Source organism: Chlamydotis macqueenii, chromosome 3 (genome assembly GCF_036417535.1).
Source record: "Chlamydotis macqueenii isolate bChlMac1 chromosome 3, bChlMac1.mat, whole genome shotgun sequence".
In the NCBI taxonomy this organism is placed as follows: domain Eukaryota; kingdom Metazoa; phylum Chordata; class Aves; order Otidiformes; family Otididae; genus Chlamydotis; species Chlamydotis macqueenii.
In genome coordinates this window covers 117,780,872-117,795,606 of record NC_141558.1, presented here as the reverse complement: position 1 = coordinate 117,795,606, position 14,735 = coordinate 117,780,872, and the positions used below count along the sequence as shown (strand labels likewise).

Sequence of the window (14,735 nt, the reverse complement as noted above, 5' to 3'; positions counted from 1 at the left end):
GCCTGCTCTGCGTCTCCCTACTTTTTTCTGCACAAGTATGTGCATCTTCAACAAGTCACTTCATGTCACTCTCTGCTCTGTAGGAAGTATCTGTGATACTTGACTTTTCAGATAGTGTCTGATATGCACAGCCATAACAAAATGTTCAAAAGTATTCATGATCCAATTTTTTTTTTATATAATAATGCTGTTGACAAGTTAATGGTGGTTTTTTTTTTTTTGACATTTATAAAATATCCCTTTGAACACTGCAGTACAAGATTCAAAGCTACACTGGAAAACAGTCTGTTGTTTCTTTTCTTTATAGTGCTACTATGAAACCTAAAGTGCCCCCTCCTTTACCACCAAAGGTAAGTGAGAGTAAAATTGTTGCCCAGAATAAAATGACTCTTTAAATAAAAAAGACAAATGCAGAAGTGTCTAAGTGACTATACTGATGGTTCTCTCACTTGAGTTTTCATGACTTGAAGACTTGAATAAAGTTTTAAGTCAAAGGTATATCCAGGGAGTTGACCTATATGTTTGTAGCCTTTAGTTGCAAATCTTCATGAAGTCTCACACTGTAGGGTATGTGTCAGTGTGAAAGTGCTGATTCTGACTAATTGCACTTCTGATGCTTCAGAAGGAATAAATTGGGTTGTTAAAAAATTTAATACCACAAATAATTTTTAATAAAGAGTTGCCAAATAAAGCATCTACTTGATAACTTTTGGTGTCTGAATGGTGATCTTCAGAGGCGTGCCTTAATCAGATTAGATTTTGCATGCTGCCACCTGAAGAATAAGTGAATCTTTTCACACTGAAGTTATCTCAATATGAGCAAAAATAATAAAGAAAAAAAACTTTTTTTTTTTTAATCTGGCTGTCAGTTTCCCAGGCGAAAACTGCAGGTTTGATTACTGACCCTCCTGCACTAACTATCTTTGCATAACAGAAGTATTTTACAAGCAGCATTAGTGCAGCCAGCAATGTTGCCTTTTGTGGTTACTTCCCTTATTTGGGATTCTTTACATGAAGTTCTGGCTATATCATTGAATGTTCCCCAGTTTCTACTTAAGTGTCTGGTTTGGTTATCTGTAATCATAAACAGAGACATTTCTGCATGCTGAGTCATTGTTTAATGCATAACTTGAATATAATGTTTTTTAATTCATCCTTTGTTAATAACAAGGTTTTCGTTATTGCTATGCATTTCCTTCTAGCTTGGTTTTTTTTTTTTTTTTTTTTTGGTAAGAAATTTGCATGGCAGAACATGTTGCTTTATCAATGTACTTGTGAAAATTCTGGGATCCAGATATGGCATGTGGTTTTTTTTTGTTTTTTTTTTTTTCTTGGCTGAGAAATATCATGGATGCTTTGAATCTTTTCTCACTGTGTTTTTATTGTTACTATGTCTTTTTCAGCCAAAATCCATCTTTATCCCCCAAGAAACTCATTCTTCTGAAAATGATAATCAAGGGACAATCAAGAGATGCCCAACATCAGAGAGTCCAGCAAAGTCTTCATCTCAGGTTCCACCCAGACCACCACCTCCTCGGCTACCTCCACAGAAATACAATGCTTTAGGTAATCAGAGTTGACACCAAGAAGTATTTCTTAAAGTGATGTGATTTTATTTCTACATCCTCACCTATGCACGTATTAAAACACACTGTGGTAATTTTTCTGTGTTGGACAAGTAACAGAAAGTGCATGAAAGCCAAAATGCATGAAGAAAACGTGCTTAAACTGTGAAGAAGGTCAAATATACCTTTACATAAAGTCATTGATGTGATTCCTGCTGATGCTGTTGGTGACACAATTGCTTTTGTAAGCAAGAGGCTTATAATGTAGTGTATCAGGATTGTCACAGGGAATAAAACAGTTTTCCTGTATGTAGGTTTCAGATTCTGGCCCTGTGTGTCAACTGTTGTTGTTATTTGACATGTCAAGAATAGAGTTTTGCTTTCAAAGATTGATTTTACATGCAATGAACTCAAGGGGGTAGTATAGCAGGTAATTGTGTGTGTTTATTGTCTCTTTTATGCTTTCGTTAGTCTGATGCTTTGAGAGTTGTCCTGGACTGACTAATTTTAAGCAAGCTTAATGTCTGACTCTTAATTGATATCTTACTAGGTCTTCCTTGCTACATTATTTAGTACTGCAGTTGATGTGTTACAGATTTGACTGTAATGCTTAAGCATCCAGTGCTAATAAATGCCTCAAGGATATTTATAAAGAGTCGATAATTGAAGCGTTAGCTGTAGCCAATTTCTTCTTTAGATATGTGTCCTGGTTCTGGCTACAATAGAGTTAATATTCACCTGAGCTGGGTGGAGAACTGGAGCTGGTGGCCCCTATATCTAGGACACCCAACTGAGATAGTTAACTAATTAGCTAACAGCTGGGGTTAATTTACCCAAATTAGCCAAAGGGCTATTCCATCCCATCTGACAGCATGCTCAGTATATAAGTGAGGAGGGTGCTGAGGGGAGCCTCCTGCTACTTGGAAGAAACTAGGTGTGGAGATTTGTTGTAAGCCATTATACTGTATTTGTATTCCATTACTGTTTTGTTTTCTTCTGTTATTGCTGTTAATTTTTTTTTTTTGTTGTTCAATCTCAACCCACGTGTTTTTGCTGGTTTTTTTTTGTTTACCAATTCTCCCTTCTGTCCCACTGGAGGGTGGGGGGAGTGGGAGAGAGACTGCGTAGTCTGGTCCGGATCGGGGCTGAACTACAACAGTATGTTAAATATATTTTTCCTCATAACCATCCCTTTCTATACCCGCATTAGACTTGTTACAATAATTACCAAAAGCCGTGGACTGAGATTGAATGTGGCTCTATAGATGGTTATATGTGCACATGTAGGAACATGTATGCTTTAGAAATAAATTAAGGTATTGTAATATGTTCTGACATAAGTGGAAATTTTGACCCTTCAAAATTGTTTTTAGGCTAGAGTACTTTTTGAGTTGAAGGTAGATCATCACATTTTTAAATATTAATCTTTTTAGGTAATGGAGTCACTTCTGTACAACTAAATGGTGAAAGAGAGGGATCACCACATCAACAGAATGAAGCTAGAGACACTAATTTTTCACGGAAAGAAAAGAAGGAAATATTGGTAGGTATTTAAGCTTCTGGGTGTTATTTTAATGTTGTCAACTATGTCACGTGTGCAATGAGCAAGGAGCAGGCATACCCTTTAGTATAGAAATTTTGTTGGATGGCATCTTGTTCACTTTTAATCAAGGCACAGTTCAGCGAGATCATCTAGTTATGATAGTCTTAAGCTGAAGTTTGAGTCAGTATTTAATTTTCGTTAGGAAGTAACATACTCATGGATATACAAGATTTACTTGCTTGTATTCACATACTTGAGAGATGTAATGAGAGTGCAATCCTGCGAGAGAGAGATAATGTGTTGTACTAAGTAATGATTATTTAAAAAATGAGGACATAAAGGAATACGCTGCCACCTGGTGGCTTGCTGGAGGATTTGGCTGGTCCTGAGAAAGGAGCTGTATCAGCACTGTTCCCAAGTGAGTCCCCCTTCCTATCCTAGACGTAGGTATACAGGCTTTTTGGTGTTCAGAGGAAGGAAGATGGAGAAATGCAGACTGAGGGTCCAGATATGCGAGCTCTTTGCCTGCTGGCCTCTGGAGCTCCATGTTTCAAGGTTTAGCAGCCTGGGTTCAGTGTCAGACTTGAGCTACATATACTCACATGAAGCTGCACTCATGAAGAGAATGTAGTTTTACACCACATGTAATTTGATCAATCTGTGAGCTAAGGAAATGGTATATTCCTGTGTCCCTTTCTCCTCTTCTAAGTGAGTTTTTCCATAAAAGCACCAGACTTGTCTATTATTACGATGCAAAAGCAAAAGTGGGAATGTGAGATAGGAGAGCGTGGGACATCTGTAGTTAGATTAAATTAAATGTAACATGCAACTGCTCTCTTTGGGAGTTTCTTCCAAGGACGAGATTGGAAATGTCACTCTCTTGAGAGGAGTGAAGAGGACATAGAGCAGAAACATTGTGTGTGTTTTTGTTTTGTTTTAAGGAAGTGCCAGTAATACTGACAGTACTTTGGAAAGTATGATTTCCTGATCTACTTTGAACTTGGCATTTGAAATTGTGTGTTTGAGGTTTCCTGTGTTACGTGTAAAATACATTTCTTCAGAAGCATATTTTTACTAGGAAAAATTGATACTGATGCAGGAAAGTGAGTCTAGTACTGACTGACAGAGTTTAATGCTGCTTGTAATATAGCAGTTGTTCAATTGTTCAGTAATATTGCTTAAACTTTGTATTGCTGGATATGACATTCTTTCAGGCATCATCGTAATGTGAAAACGCTGTGCGATAAGCTATGCAGACATTCAATGAGGAGATATTAGGGAACCATAGTAGAGGTTTTAACAAAAGAAAATGATACTGGTAGTTTGTGGTGTGTGGTCACTAGACACATGTAGTTTCTAGCCTAACCTCATGCTTAAAAATGGGACTGTAGCCAAAGCTCAGCCATGGCTTTCAGATCTAGTACACAGAATCACAGAGTCATGGAATAGTTGTAGCACTGGACACTGTCCTGGTTTCAGCAGAGATAAAGTTAATTTTCCTCTCAGGAGCTGGTGTGTTTTGGATTTTGTATGTGAAGAATGTTGATAAAAACACTCTGATGATACGAGTTGTTGAGAATGAGACCAAGGGCACTGTCTGGCTTTCCAAGTCTTGTTAAAGTCTCACTAGCGTGCAGATGTGGGAAGCTGGGAGAAAGACAGACAGAATAATTGACCCAGACTGGCCAAAGAGAGTATTTCATACCATAAATGTCATGCTCAGTATATAAGTGGGGGTTGTCCATGGGAGGGGGTATCCATTCAGGCACCCTTGGCATCCATATTCCACCTTCCCATCTCTCTTGCTTGCTGGCATCATTCCCTCTACCTTGCTGGCTTGCTCTCCCACCTTTTGCTTGCTGCTCGGTTTTCATTTCCGTGATCACTGCTCAGGACGGGCTGTATCAGTTGTTCGGACATCGGGTGGTGAGAAAATTGTACATTGTTCATTTTGTATATATTTTGTATATATTTTGTATATATTAATATCCTTATATTTTGTTATTACTGTAGTTTTCCTTTGCTATTTTAGTAAACTATCTTTATCTCAATCCATGACTTTTCCTTTCTCCCCAGTTTCTCTCCCCCGTCCTGCTGGGTTGGTGGAGGGTGAGTGAGAAACTGTGTGGTGACGAGGGCTAAACCACCACAGTCTTTTTCATGCCCAACGTGGGGCACGAAGGGGCCTCCCTGCATCAGTTGGGATGGAACCAGAACTGATGCCCAACAACTTCAATATCAACATGTTCAACTCAACAAACTTAGGAGAGATAGGCGCTCATAAATTGAGTGAATGATATCTGTATATAAAAACCGTATCTTCCTATAAAAGCATGACGTAAATGGTATGGAATAAGGGGTGGATACTGTCCTGGTTTCAGCAGATGGAGATAATCTTCCTCTCAGTAGCCTGTGTGTTTTGTGAGATTGTCCCAGTAGGTGCCTAGTGCCTTCCATTTAGTGTAGTGTAGAAATATGCAACACAACTCTATTGTCTTAAAAAATCTGAAGGGAGAGTTTTGTATCTATTTCTTACATAGACATAAGTATTGGCTTTTTATTTTTTCCTAATATAATTATGTTCAGTTATTTATCAAGTGCTTTTAACAGCATTCTAAAAAAATTTTTTTAGACTTGTATTTTGGTTATGCTGTAGTGTGGGGAGGGAGAGTATGCTTGTTCATGCATATATGCGCATGTGAGTGTAAACATACTTTTTAACTTGTATTTTCTAGAAACCAATTAGTAATGGCCTTCCTCCCACACCGAAAGTACACGTGAGTATTACTGAGTCATACAAATATATGTTGGAAGCAGGACATATTTTCTTACTAAAGCTGAGAGAGTACATTTTATGAATGTTAGTAGTATTTTTTTTTTTTTTAGTTATAAAAGCCAGTGTCCCTTAGAAATTTTAAGCCACAGGTATGGTATTTCAGAAATCACCTTTGATTTTGTGCTCTTGAAGTAGATTTTGGAAGGTTTTTTGTTTACTTGCTTCATTAAAAAGTAAATGAAAGTTCTGTGACTAATGTCACAGAAGTACTTTCAGCATACTGAAGGTACTTAATGATCTGAGGAGCTGATGCCCCTCAGGAGTTGCAAATAGCTCAAAGTTTATACTATGAAGCTCTAGGTTTCAAAACCTCTGAAGATAGAATTCATAGATACCTTAGGGCTGGAAGTAACTGTTACAGACATCTATGTGCACCTTCATAACATAAAGCAAACTAGAATTTCATTGTAATAGCTGTGCCAACTTGTCACTGTGCTTTTAGCCAGCACTGTGATCAGAAGAGCCAGTCTTTCCTTCTTCTTGACCGTTTGTTTTTGCCCTCACTGCTCTCATCCTTGTGTGCTGGAGCATTCATTCATGTAGTTGTGCTGTGCACCAAGTGGGAGATTCGTCTGATTTTAAACTAACCTTTTTGCTACATTATTCCTGAGCCAGATCAGTTTCTCATCTTTAGATAAGAAAAATAAACTTGCTACAAGGCTGCGTAAGTGCAAATGATGTTATTTTTTACTTTGTACCCATTTTAGAGAAGCAGGACAGGTTAAGATAGATGTAATGATTCTGTTCCTTAGAAACATAATCTCTTGCATAAATGCACAGGATTGTTCCAGAGCTCTGAATTCTTGATATATTCAGCATCATTTATTGAGATCAATCCTGTTTTAATAAACTAAATACTAAACTAAATGCATGGCCTAGGAGTGTGTATTTTAAACTAGTGGATGACAGAAATTTGGAAGCACTCCTAGCATTTAAAAGAACTGAATCCTTATGGGGAGGGGGAAGTAAGATGGATTCAGTGACTAGAATGAGAAAGTGTAGAAAATAGAATAGCTCAAAGTGAAGTCATATGTGTTGAACTTTTGCCACAAACTTCGGGGACAGGACATTAGAGAATGACTGTGAGTTGCTAATATAATGAAGCTTTAAAGAGACTGACTAAAACAGGAAAACTTCTGAAGCTGATCAAATGAATCTTTGGGTACTGACTGCTCTCTGCATGCTCATGCATCTTTGTCGTGCAATAATTCTCTGGTTGTGCTGGTCGTCAGGTTAGAAACTCTTTCCCCTCTCTCCCTCTTCCCTTATCACACCCCACCTTTTATGTATAACAAACTTTCTAACCTTGCTGTTAAGTGTTGAAGACTGATTTGGCACCTGCATATTCCTCTCTGCCTGCCATCTCCATCAGTTGCCAAATCATTAAAATTTGGGTAAGGAAGGGTTTTTTTTCTCCCTGGTCGTTGGGTTTAGTGGGCTTTTTACTTTATTGTGTAGCATGTTTTGCATCCTAACGTGACCAGAGAGTCTTATTTAAGAAATGCCATGCTACTGCAAGTAAAACTTTGACAATATTTTGATCTCTTCTGTTTTTCTGTTGTATATTGCTGTTTTGATTTTTACTTCTTTGGGTGGTTTTTTGGGGTGTGTTTTTTGGTTTTGTGTTTTTTGTGGTTTTTTTTTTTGTTTGTTTTTTTTTTTTTTTTTGTGGTTCCTAAGTATGTTGTCAAGTGGTAAGAAGTGTTTTGTGTTCTCACTGTCCTCTAAAATAGTTAGATGTTCTGCAGCTCTGTTTAAAATTATATCTATGCATGGTTGACTGTGACTCTGGAAGTTTTGTTCAACTTTCTTAATAACCCAGTCTGGTAGTGTGTTCTTCTGTGCTATTTTAGGTGGCTTGCAGCACGGGGAGTCCTGTTTGATCCTACCAGTGAGAGAATGCCCTGGCTGCTGGAATTCCCCTGAGGCTTAAATGCCTTCATGGCAAGCAGTCAGATCAAGCAGCCTTACTTCAACCTTTTATTTCATGTTTGTGGGTTTTTTTTTTCCCCCCACTAGCAACTCGGTTTAATAATTTGTCTGATTCTCAGCTTTATCGTTGAGATTTGTTTAATATTTAGAGATTATACCTTCAGATTCTGTTTACCCTTCTGAGGCATTTGCCGCAGTATCTTGGGTCTGCAGGCTTCCTGGAGATCAGGGCTGAGAACGACCAGAGGAAAATGACTAGTCTCTTCTGATTTCCATCTCCTCCTTTCTTACCCAACTTATCACTGCAGAGCTCAACTAGGTCCTAACAGTGAGCATAGCTTCCCTCCACTGTGCAGCATCTCTTCAGTGCTTGGAAAGGGTCAAGGAAAATTGTGTAGTTGGTTACAGGAGCAGCAGAAGCACTTATTGATGTTTTAGGAGATCAGTGCTTTGAGTGTCATCTGGTCTGTTTTCTGTTGGGTGCCTTTTTGTTGTGTGCCCTGTGCACCTGGGAAGAGGCTTCTGTAAAACCGCCAGAAAACTTCCTTTATTGTTTTTCTTGATATCATGTCTCCTTCAAACTCGTTGCTGCCAAGGGATTTCACAACACTGAAGCTCTCAGTACCTTGAGGTCGCTCTGTCTCAGTATTTTCTCATATTCCTACCTCACGTATATTTTTCCTTCTACTTCTGTTCTTATGCCTGCAGAAGGGTCATCTCCTTGTCTAGCAAACAGCCTTGGTACTCAGACTTCTGCAAGGTACTAGCAGTGCTGAAGTCTTTCCTCTTGTCTTTGTGCAGTGGGGTCTTTCACATTTTGCTAATTACATTAATAAATTTGATTCTTCCCTCACACAAGTATATATGGACAAACTCATGGACTTCATTATAGTGACGCAAGAGTGAGAAATGTCCAAAGCACAAAGAAGGGTTTAATTTCTGCTACTTTTCATTTTAAAGTGTTAATTATGAAGTTATTTTTCTTTTCTTACTAAACTAAACTATGTTCAGAAGTGACTGAAATGTGTGCAGAATTTCTTATTCAGCAACAGGTAAACAAAAAGAAATTGTCCAAATGTTAACACAGGAGCTATTTGCTTCATTCAGTTTATAGATCAATAATAATTGACAAAGTATTACTACGAAGTGAAAATATTGCCATTCTGTAGCTGTATAACAGAGTATGTAGCTTTGCATAAAGGTGATACCTGCTTATTATATTCAGGATGGGAGACCCTTACCTATGGCTGGTTCTTATGTTTGACCGTCATTTGATAAATGATAACTTTTCACTTTACTAATTGTTGTTTACTGCTGTATCATTCCTTTTAGTCTACAGTATTATCAATCAACTCTGTCTCTTAACAAAATAGGATGGATAATTGTTATGTTGAGGTCTGAGGGGGAAGGAGGAAGCCCTGCCTTTTGCTTTTCTGTCATCTTGGAGCAAATTTACTAAGTATTCTTACATGCCTACAAATGCTTGCGCTTCACTAGGGGGAAGATGGAGAAAAATTGATAACATTATACTATGCAAGACAGTTGCTTAATAGAAAAACAAAATTTATCAGGGTTATGGTGAACAAGGAGTGGGATATTCTACCAGAGGTTTCCCTTTGGGAAGCAATCAATATTGAAAACGAGTTAATTCAAAACAATTAATCTGAGACTAAAATTTTGATTGTTGCATGACCTAGAGTTTTACTTTAAACATGTGAAATACGGCAAGAATAAAGTTTCTCTGAGGCCTTCTAAAGTCATAAAATTCAACAGCCTTTTTCACGTTTGTCACCTTTGTAGTAAGTATGTGCTTAGACTGTTAAATTAAGAGCTAATTCCAAAATGCTAGTTCTGGTATGTTTGTTCAGAAAGGTCTTAGGCACAAAGGAAAAATCACTCTTAAAAAAGTCCATTTGACAACTTGTTGTCTGGCTGAGCTTATTTTCCACATGGCAAATGAAACTACTCTTAACCTTTCGTTACTACTTTAATTAAAAATATTCCTGTTGGAAATGTCACATTTTAATTTTTCATATGTATATTTTAAATTGTTTTTACTTCTACAGATGGGTGCTTGCTTTTCAAAGGTTTTCAATGGCTGTCCATTAAAAATTCATTGTGCAACATCATGGATAAATCCAGATACAAGAGGTAGTGTATTTCACTAATTTTGTCCTCGCCTCGGATTTCAAGAGTGCTTAGAGGAGCAAGCGTATTCCTTTTAAAATAGACGTATTGTAAAGTAGGTTTATTTATATAAGCAGAAGTTCTTCTTTAGTTATGCCACCGCTGTCTGAAATTAAATACTGAATTTTTAAATTATGTTAAGATACATGGTGCAGTTTTCAGCTTTGATTAAAAAGAATAAATTACATATAAAGGGTAAAAAACTCATACTTTTTTTGTTTTGATTCAAGACTCTTTCTAAGCATTTTAGTCCAAAAGAAGCCAATCCTAATTTATTTTTTAAAAATCTGAATTACAGAGGTCCTAGCTGAGATTGATTTCTTTATCATTGACTTGGTTTCCTCCCTACCCGTCCCTCCGGTCTTTCTGGTCCTATAAGTTTCTGCAACTCTCTTTATTTTTGCATACGTTTTAGTGCTTGTCCGGACCAGACTACACATTCTCTGTCTCACTTCCCCCACCCTCTGAGAGAATAGGGAGAGATAATATAAGAAAAAAAAAGCTCAAGGTTTGAGATAAGGACAGGGAGAGATCCTTGAAGTTACAGGCAAAACAAACTCAACTTGGTGAAAACTATTTGTTCATTATTAAAACCAAAGCAGGATAATGAGACAGAGAACAAGATAATTTCCACCCACCCTTCCCTCCTCCCAGGCTTTTAACATTATCTCTACCTCCTTCCCCCCAACCCCGAGCAGCACAGAGGGGAAGATGTCATGGGGGTTATGGTCAGTTCATCACATGTCGCTTTATGCTGCTCCTTCCTCCTTGGGGGAAGAACTGCTCACATTCCTCCCCTGCTCCATCATGGGGACCCTCCCAGAGCCTACAGTCTTTTGTGAAACTGCTCCAGCGTGGGTTGTTTTTACCACGGGGTGCAGTCCTTCTGGAACCGCTGACCCAGCACGGGCCCTCCGTGGGCCACAGCCTCCTTCAGTTATCTGCCTGCCCTGGCGTGGGGTCCTCCATGGGCTACAGGTGAATCTCTGCCCCTCCGTGGGCCTCCATGGGCTGCAGGGGGACAACCTGCTCCACCATGTTCTTCACCACAGGTTGCAGGGGAATCTCTGGCAGGAGCAGCATTACTGTTCCCCCTCCTTCTCTGACCTTGGCGTCTGCAGCCATTCCTCTCACAAGAAATTCTTCACAACAGGCAGGCAGATGCCTCTCAGGATCTCTTTATGTCTCCTCTCCACTTCTTGCAGCCAGGCTGGGCCGAGTGAGGCCCAGACAGCTGCCCTGCGAGAGGCCAGAGGGTGAAGGCTGCAAGGCTTGCGCTTCCCTCTCTGTTGCCCCTGCTTTACATCATCTTTTTTTTTTTTTTTTTCTTCTGTTTTTCCCCTTCTTAAATACGTTATCAGGGAACATTCTGCTACCAATTGGCTTGGCCCTGGCCAGCAGCGGGTCCGCCTTAGGCCCGGCCAAGTCCACTGGACAAAGGTGAAACAACTTCTAGCAGCTTCTTACAGAAGCTGCCACAGTAGTCCCACCCTCACTAAATAAAACCAGGACAGCGCTTTATTAAATAGCTTGGTGAAAGGAATAATTGGTAACATTGTACTTGCCTTGCCTGTAATGTCACCTTTTGATTATAGACTTTATGAACACATTACTGAGCCAGTAAGCAAGAAAATACTTATTTTTTTAGAAACTGGATTTACAGAAGTCAATCTTTCACAGTTGACGTCATCTCAATATGAGATCTGTCTTGTTTGCATACCTAAATGCAATCCAGGGTATTAATTATGTTCAAGAAGTAAGGTATCCCCAAATTACTGAGAAATCTTTCCAGTCCATACTGCTGTTGAAGTACTCCAAAAACCTATGAATATGTCACAAAATATATGGAAATGTCTAAGTATCATTCACACGAGTTCTTGCTTATGATTTTATCACTGCTTTTTTTTTTTTATTCCAATTGCTAGTCTAAGAAAAAAAAAGCTAATCTTTCCTAATGTCTTAAAACAGCCCCATCCACAAGTTTAAGGTTCCTTAGCAAGATTAATTTGCCATGCTTTCAAACACTGACTATTATAGTTGGTTTGTTTCAATATCTGTAACTGTTTTAAGCCTTTTTTTTTTTTTTTTTTTTTTTTGGAAAGAGCTGCATACTCTTATAACTTCCTTAAATCAGGATTTCTAGATTTATTTTTTTTTTCATTTCTGTTTGTAGATCAGTACTTGATATTTGGTGCAGAAGAAGGTATCTACACACTGAACCTCAATGAACTTCATGAAACGTCAATGGAGCAGGTATATTTCTGTTTTGATATTTTGGAACAAAAAATAGATCTTTGTCACTTTTTATTTAGCCACTCAGATTAATGTTGCATATCCTTGTAAATATTGTCTTAACTACAATTACATAGGCATTAGCTATGCTGAGAATGACCGTAAATGTTTACTATTGAGGATGCCTTTCAGTCATGTTTAAGTTTTTTGTAGGCTGAACCATGTTTAAGTAGGGGATCTGCATGTATAAATGTGTTGAACTTCATTGTAGTGCACTGTCCTGCAGTTAAACTTTGTTAAATAGCATGGATTTTCCCTGATATATTCTGGATGAAAGTTTCTGTTTTCTTGAAAGCTTTTTTACAAGATATAATATTTACAACAAACAAACATTGTGTTTCAGATACAGGGAAGCAAGGAGATAGATCCTTTATACACTAGATTCCATTATTTTGGTCTTAAAAGCAGCTTTGCTGATGAGAGTCAGCTTACTGAATCCCAATTAAAACTCTCTATTTGCAGAATCCTATAAATAGTAATATAATCTTTTTTTTTTTTTTAATTGATAGTGGGGATGGGAAAATGGCAATTGCAGGTTTTTCTGTATGGTGTCTTCTCTGGCTTTTTTTCTTAATCTCTTAAGAAACTTGTTTTCTTTCCTGCCTTCTCCCTAGCTTAGGGAGCTGTGCATCTGCCATCAAAACGGAGGAATTTGCAAGGACAGCCTTCACACTGTAAGCTGGAGGCTTATAGTTCATCTGGAGGTGTTTATTCATCTTTCAGGGTCCAGACGTTGTAGATAGTGTTGTTATTAAACTACGGTCAGCAATCGAGTACCATAGATCTACTCAATCACACTCCCACTCCCCAGCGTATGGGGGGAAGAATTGGGTGGGGGGAAGAGACGGGGCAGAGAGGGAGCAGGACGGGAGGGGCCAGGGAGAGACAGAGAGGGAGGGAGATATGGGGAGAGCCAGAGGGAGATGCAATAATAATAGGAAAAACAACGGGAATAAGAATAATAATTTAAAAAAACCAAAACAAATGATGCACAATTTCTCACCACCTGATGACTGATAACAGCCTGTCCTGAGCAGCAATCACAGAACAAAAAAAAAAAAACCCAAAACCTGAAAATTATCTTGGAACAATTACGAACAGCAAGAGAAAGGTGAGCCAGCTCACTGGCCTACCCCCTACTGAGCATGAAGTTTATGGCATGGAATACTCTCTTTGGCCAGTTTGGGTCAACTGTTCTGGCTATATCCCTCCCAGCTTCCTGCACCTGCACATTAGCAAAACCTGGTAAGCTGGACAGTAACCTTGGTCCCTTTAGCAACAATTCGTAACATCAGTGTGTTTATCAATTTTCTTCACATATGAAATCCAAAACACAAACTGGCTACTGAGAGGAAAATTAGCTCAATCCCTGCCAAAACCAGGACAATATGTCTGTAGTGTTGAGAAAAAGGTCTAGCTAGCTTGCACTGAGTTCAGTGTAACCCATAATCATACTGGTGCTTGAGTTAGCTAGTTCAAACTTAGCTCAGGAGCCTCTCTGCTACTACACTGCAGTTGTAAAATCTACTCTGAGAAGTATCACTGATATAATTCTTGTAGCCCAGTAGACCAAGGGAAGTTTTGTGGGTTTGTTTGGGGTTTTTTTGAGTGTTTTTTTGGGGTGGTGGTTTTTTAATTGTCAATGAGAATAGGTGTAATGAACCTCATGCTCTCATATCCATCCTTACTTTCTCTAAGCCCTGTGTTCTCTAGTGCATTGTTTAGTGAGCTTTTAGGGAAATGTTTTGATAAGCACTTAGAGAACAGAAGAGATGCTTGTAAAAACAGCCAGTTGTATGGAACAGGAGGAATGAGTGACAGGTCAATCAACCTGCAAATTTGAAGTATTGCTGTTATTCTCTAATCCTCAGATCCAAACCTACTAAGTCACAATATGCTTATGCAGCTACAGAAGATCAATCAACGTTGCACGTTAGTTTTGGATACAGCCAGGCTGGTAGATTATTACCGTAGGTTTTTATTACAGTGTGTTCAGGTTATGGGAAGACTTCAGGAATAGAAGTGCACCTTCTGTGCTAACCATTTATTAAGTCATTATTTATGAGAACAGGCAATAGGGCTTTAATAGGATTTTCAAGTTTGTTGTCTTACTTCATTATTTGCTCTCTAGGTCAAATACAATTCAGTGAAAAAGTAAAAGTAGTATCCTTGCTAATTTTTCACTACATTCCACTTCACTAACGGGACAAACAGAAATAACTTATGTTTCCATGAGTTAGCACAGCTTCAGGATGAATCTCTTGCTCTTTGGCAGAAAAAAAAATGATGAGCTTAGCCACTGTCTGCTGTCCACTCTCCTCAGACTCTACTGCAGTCATTGAATTGGGGATCTTGGAAGATCCCTGCCTATTTGCTTTTT

General features: G+C 38.5%; 1 protein-coding gene across 14 annotated transcripts in view; it reads left to right on the top strand.

Moving 5' to 3' along the window:
• Positions 1-14,735, top strand: part of MAP4K3 (mitogen-activated protein kinase kinase kinase kinase 3) — a 97,675-nt gene that overhangs the window by 60,939 nt on the left and 22,001 nt on the right. For all 14 annotated transcript variants that reach the window (XR_015258023.1, XR_015258024.1, XM_086743686.1 and 11 more), the window contains 6 exons: positions 308-350; positions 1,404-1,566; positions 2,999-3,108; positions 5,844-5,885; positions 9,943-10,027; positions 12,237-12,316. Coding sequence is in view for 12 of the 14 variants with exons in the window: in XM_086743686.1 (XP_086599812.1) it covers positions 308-350; positions 1,404-1,566; positions 2,999-3,108; positions 5,844-5,885; positions 9,943-10,027; positions 12,237-12,316 (523 nt within the window). In the remaining 2 variants the exon portion in view is untranslated. The remainder of the gene's footprint in view (positions 1-307; positions 351-1,403; positions 1,567-2,998; positions 3,109-5,843; positions 5,886-9,942; positions 10,028-12,236; positions 12,317-14,735) is intronic.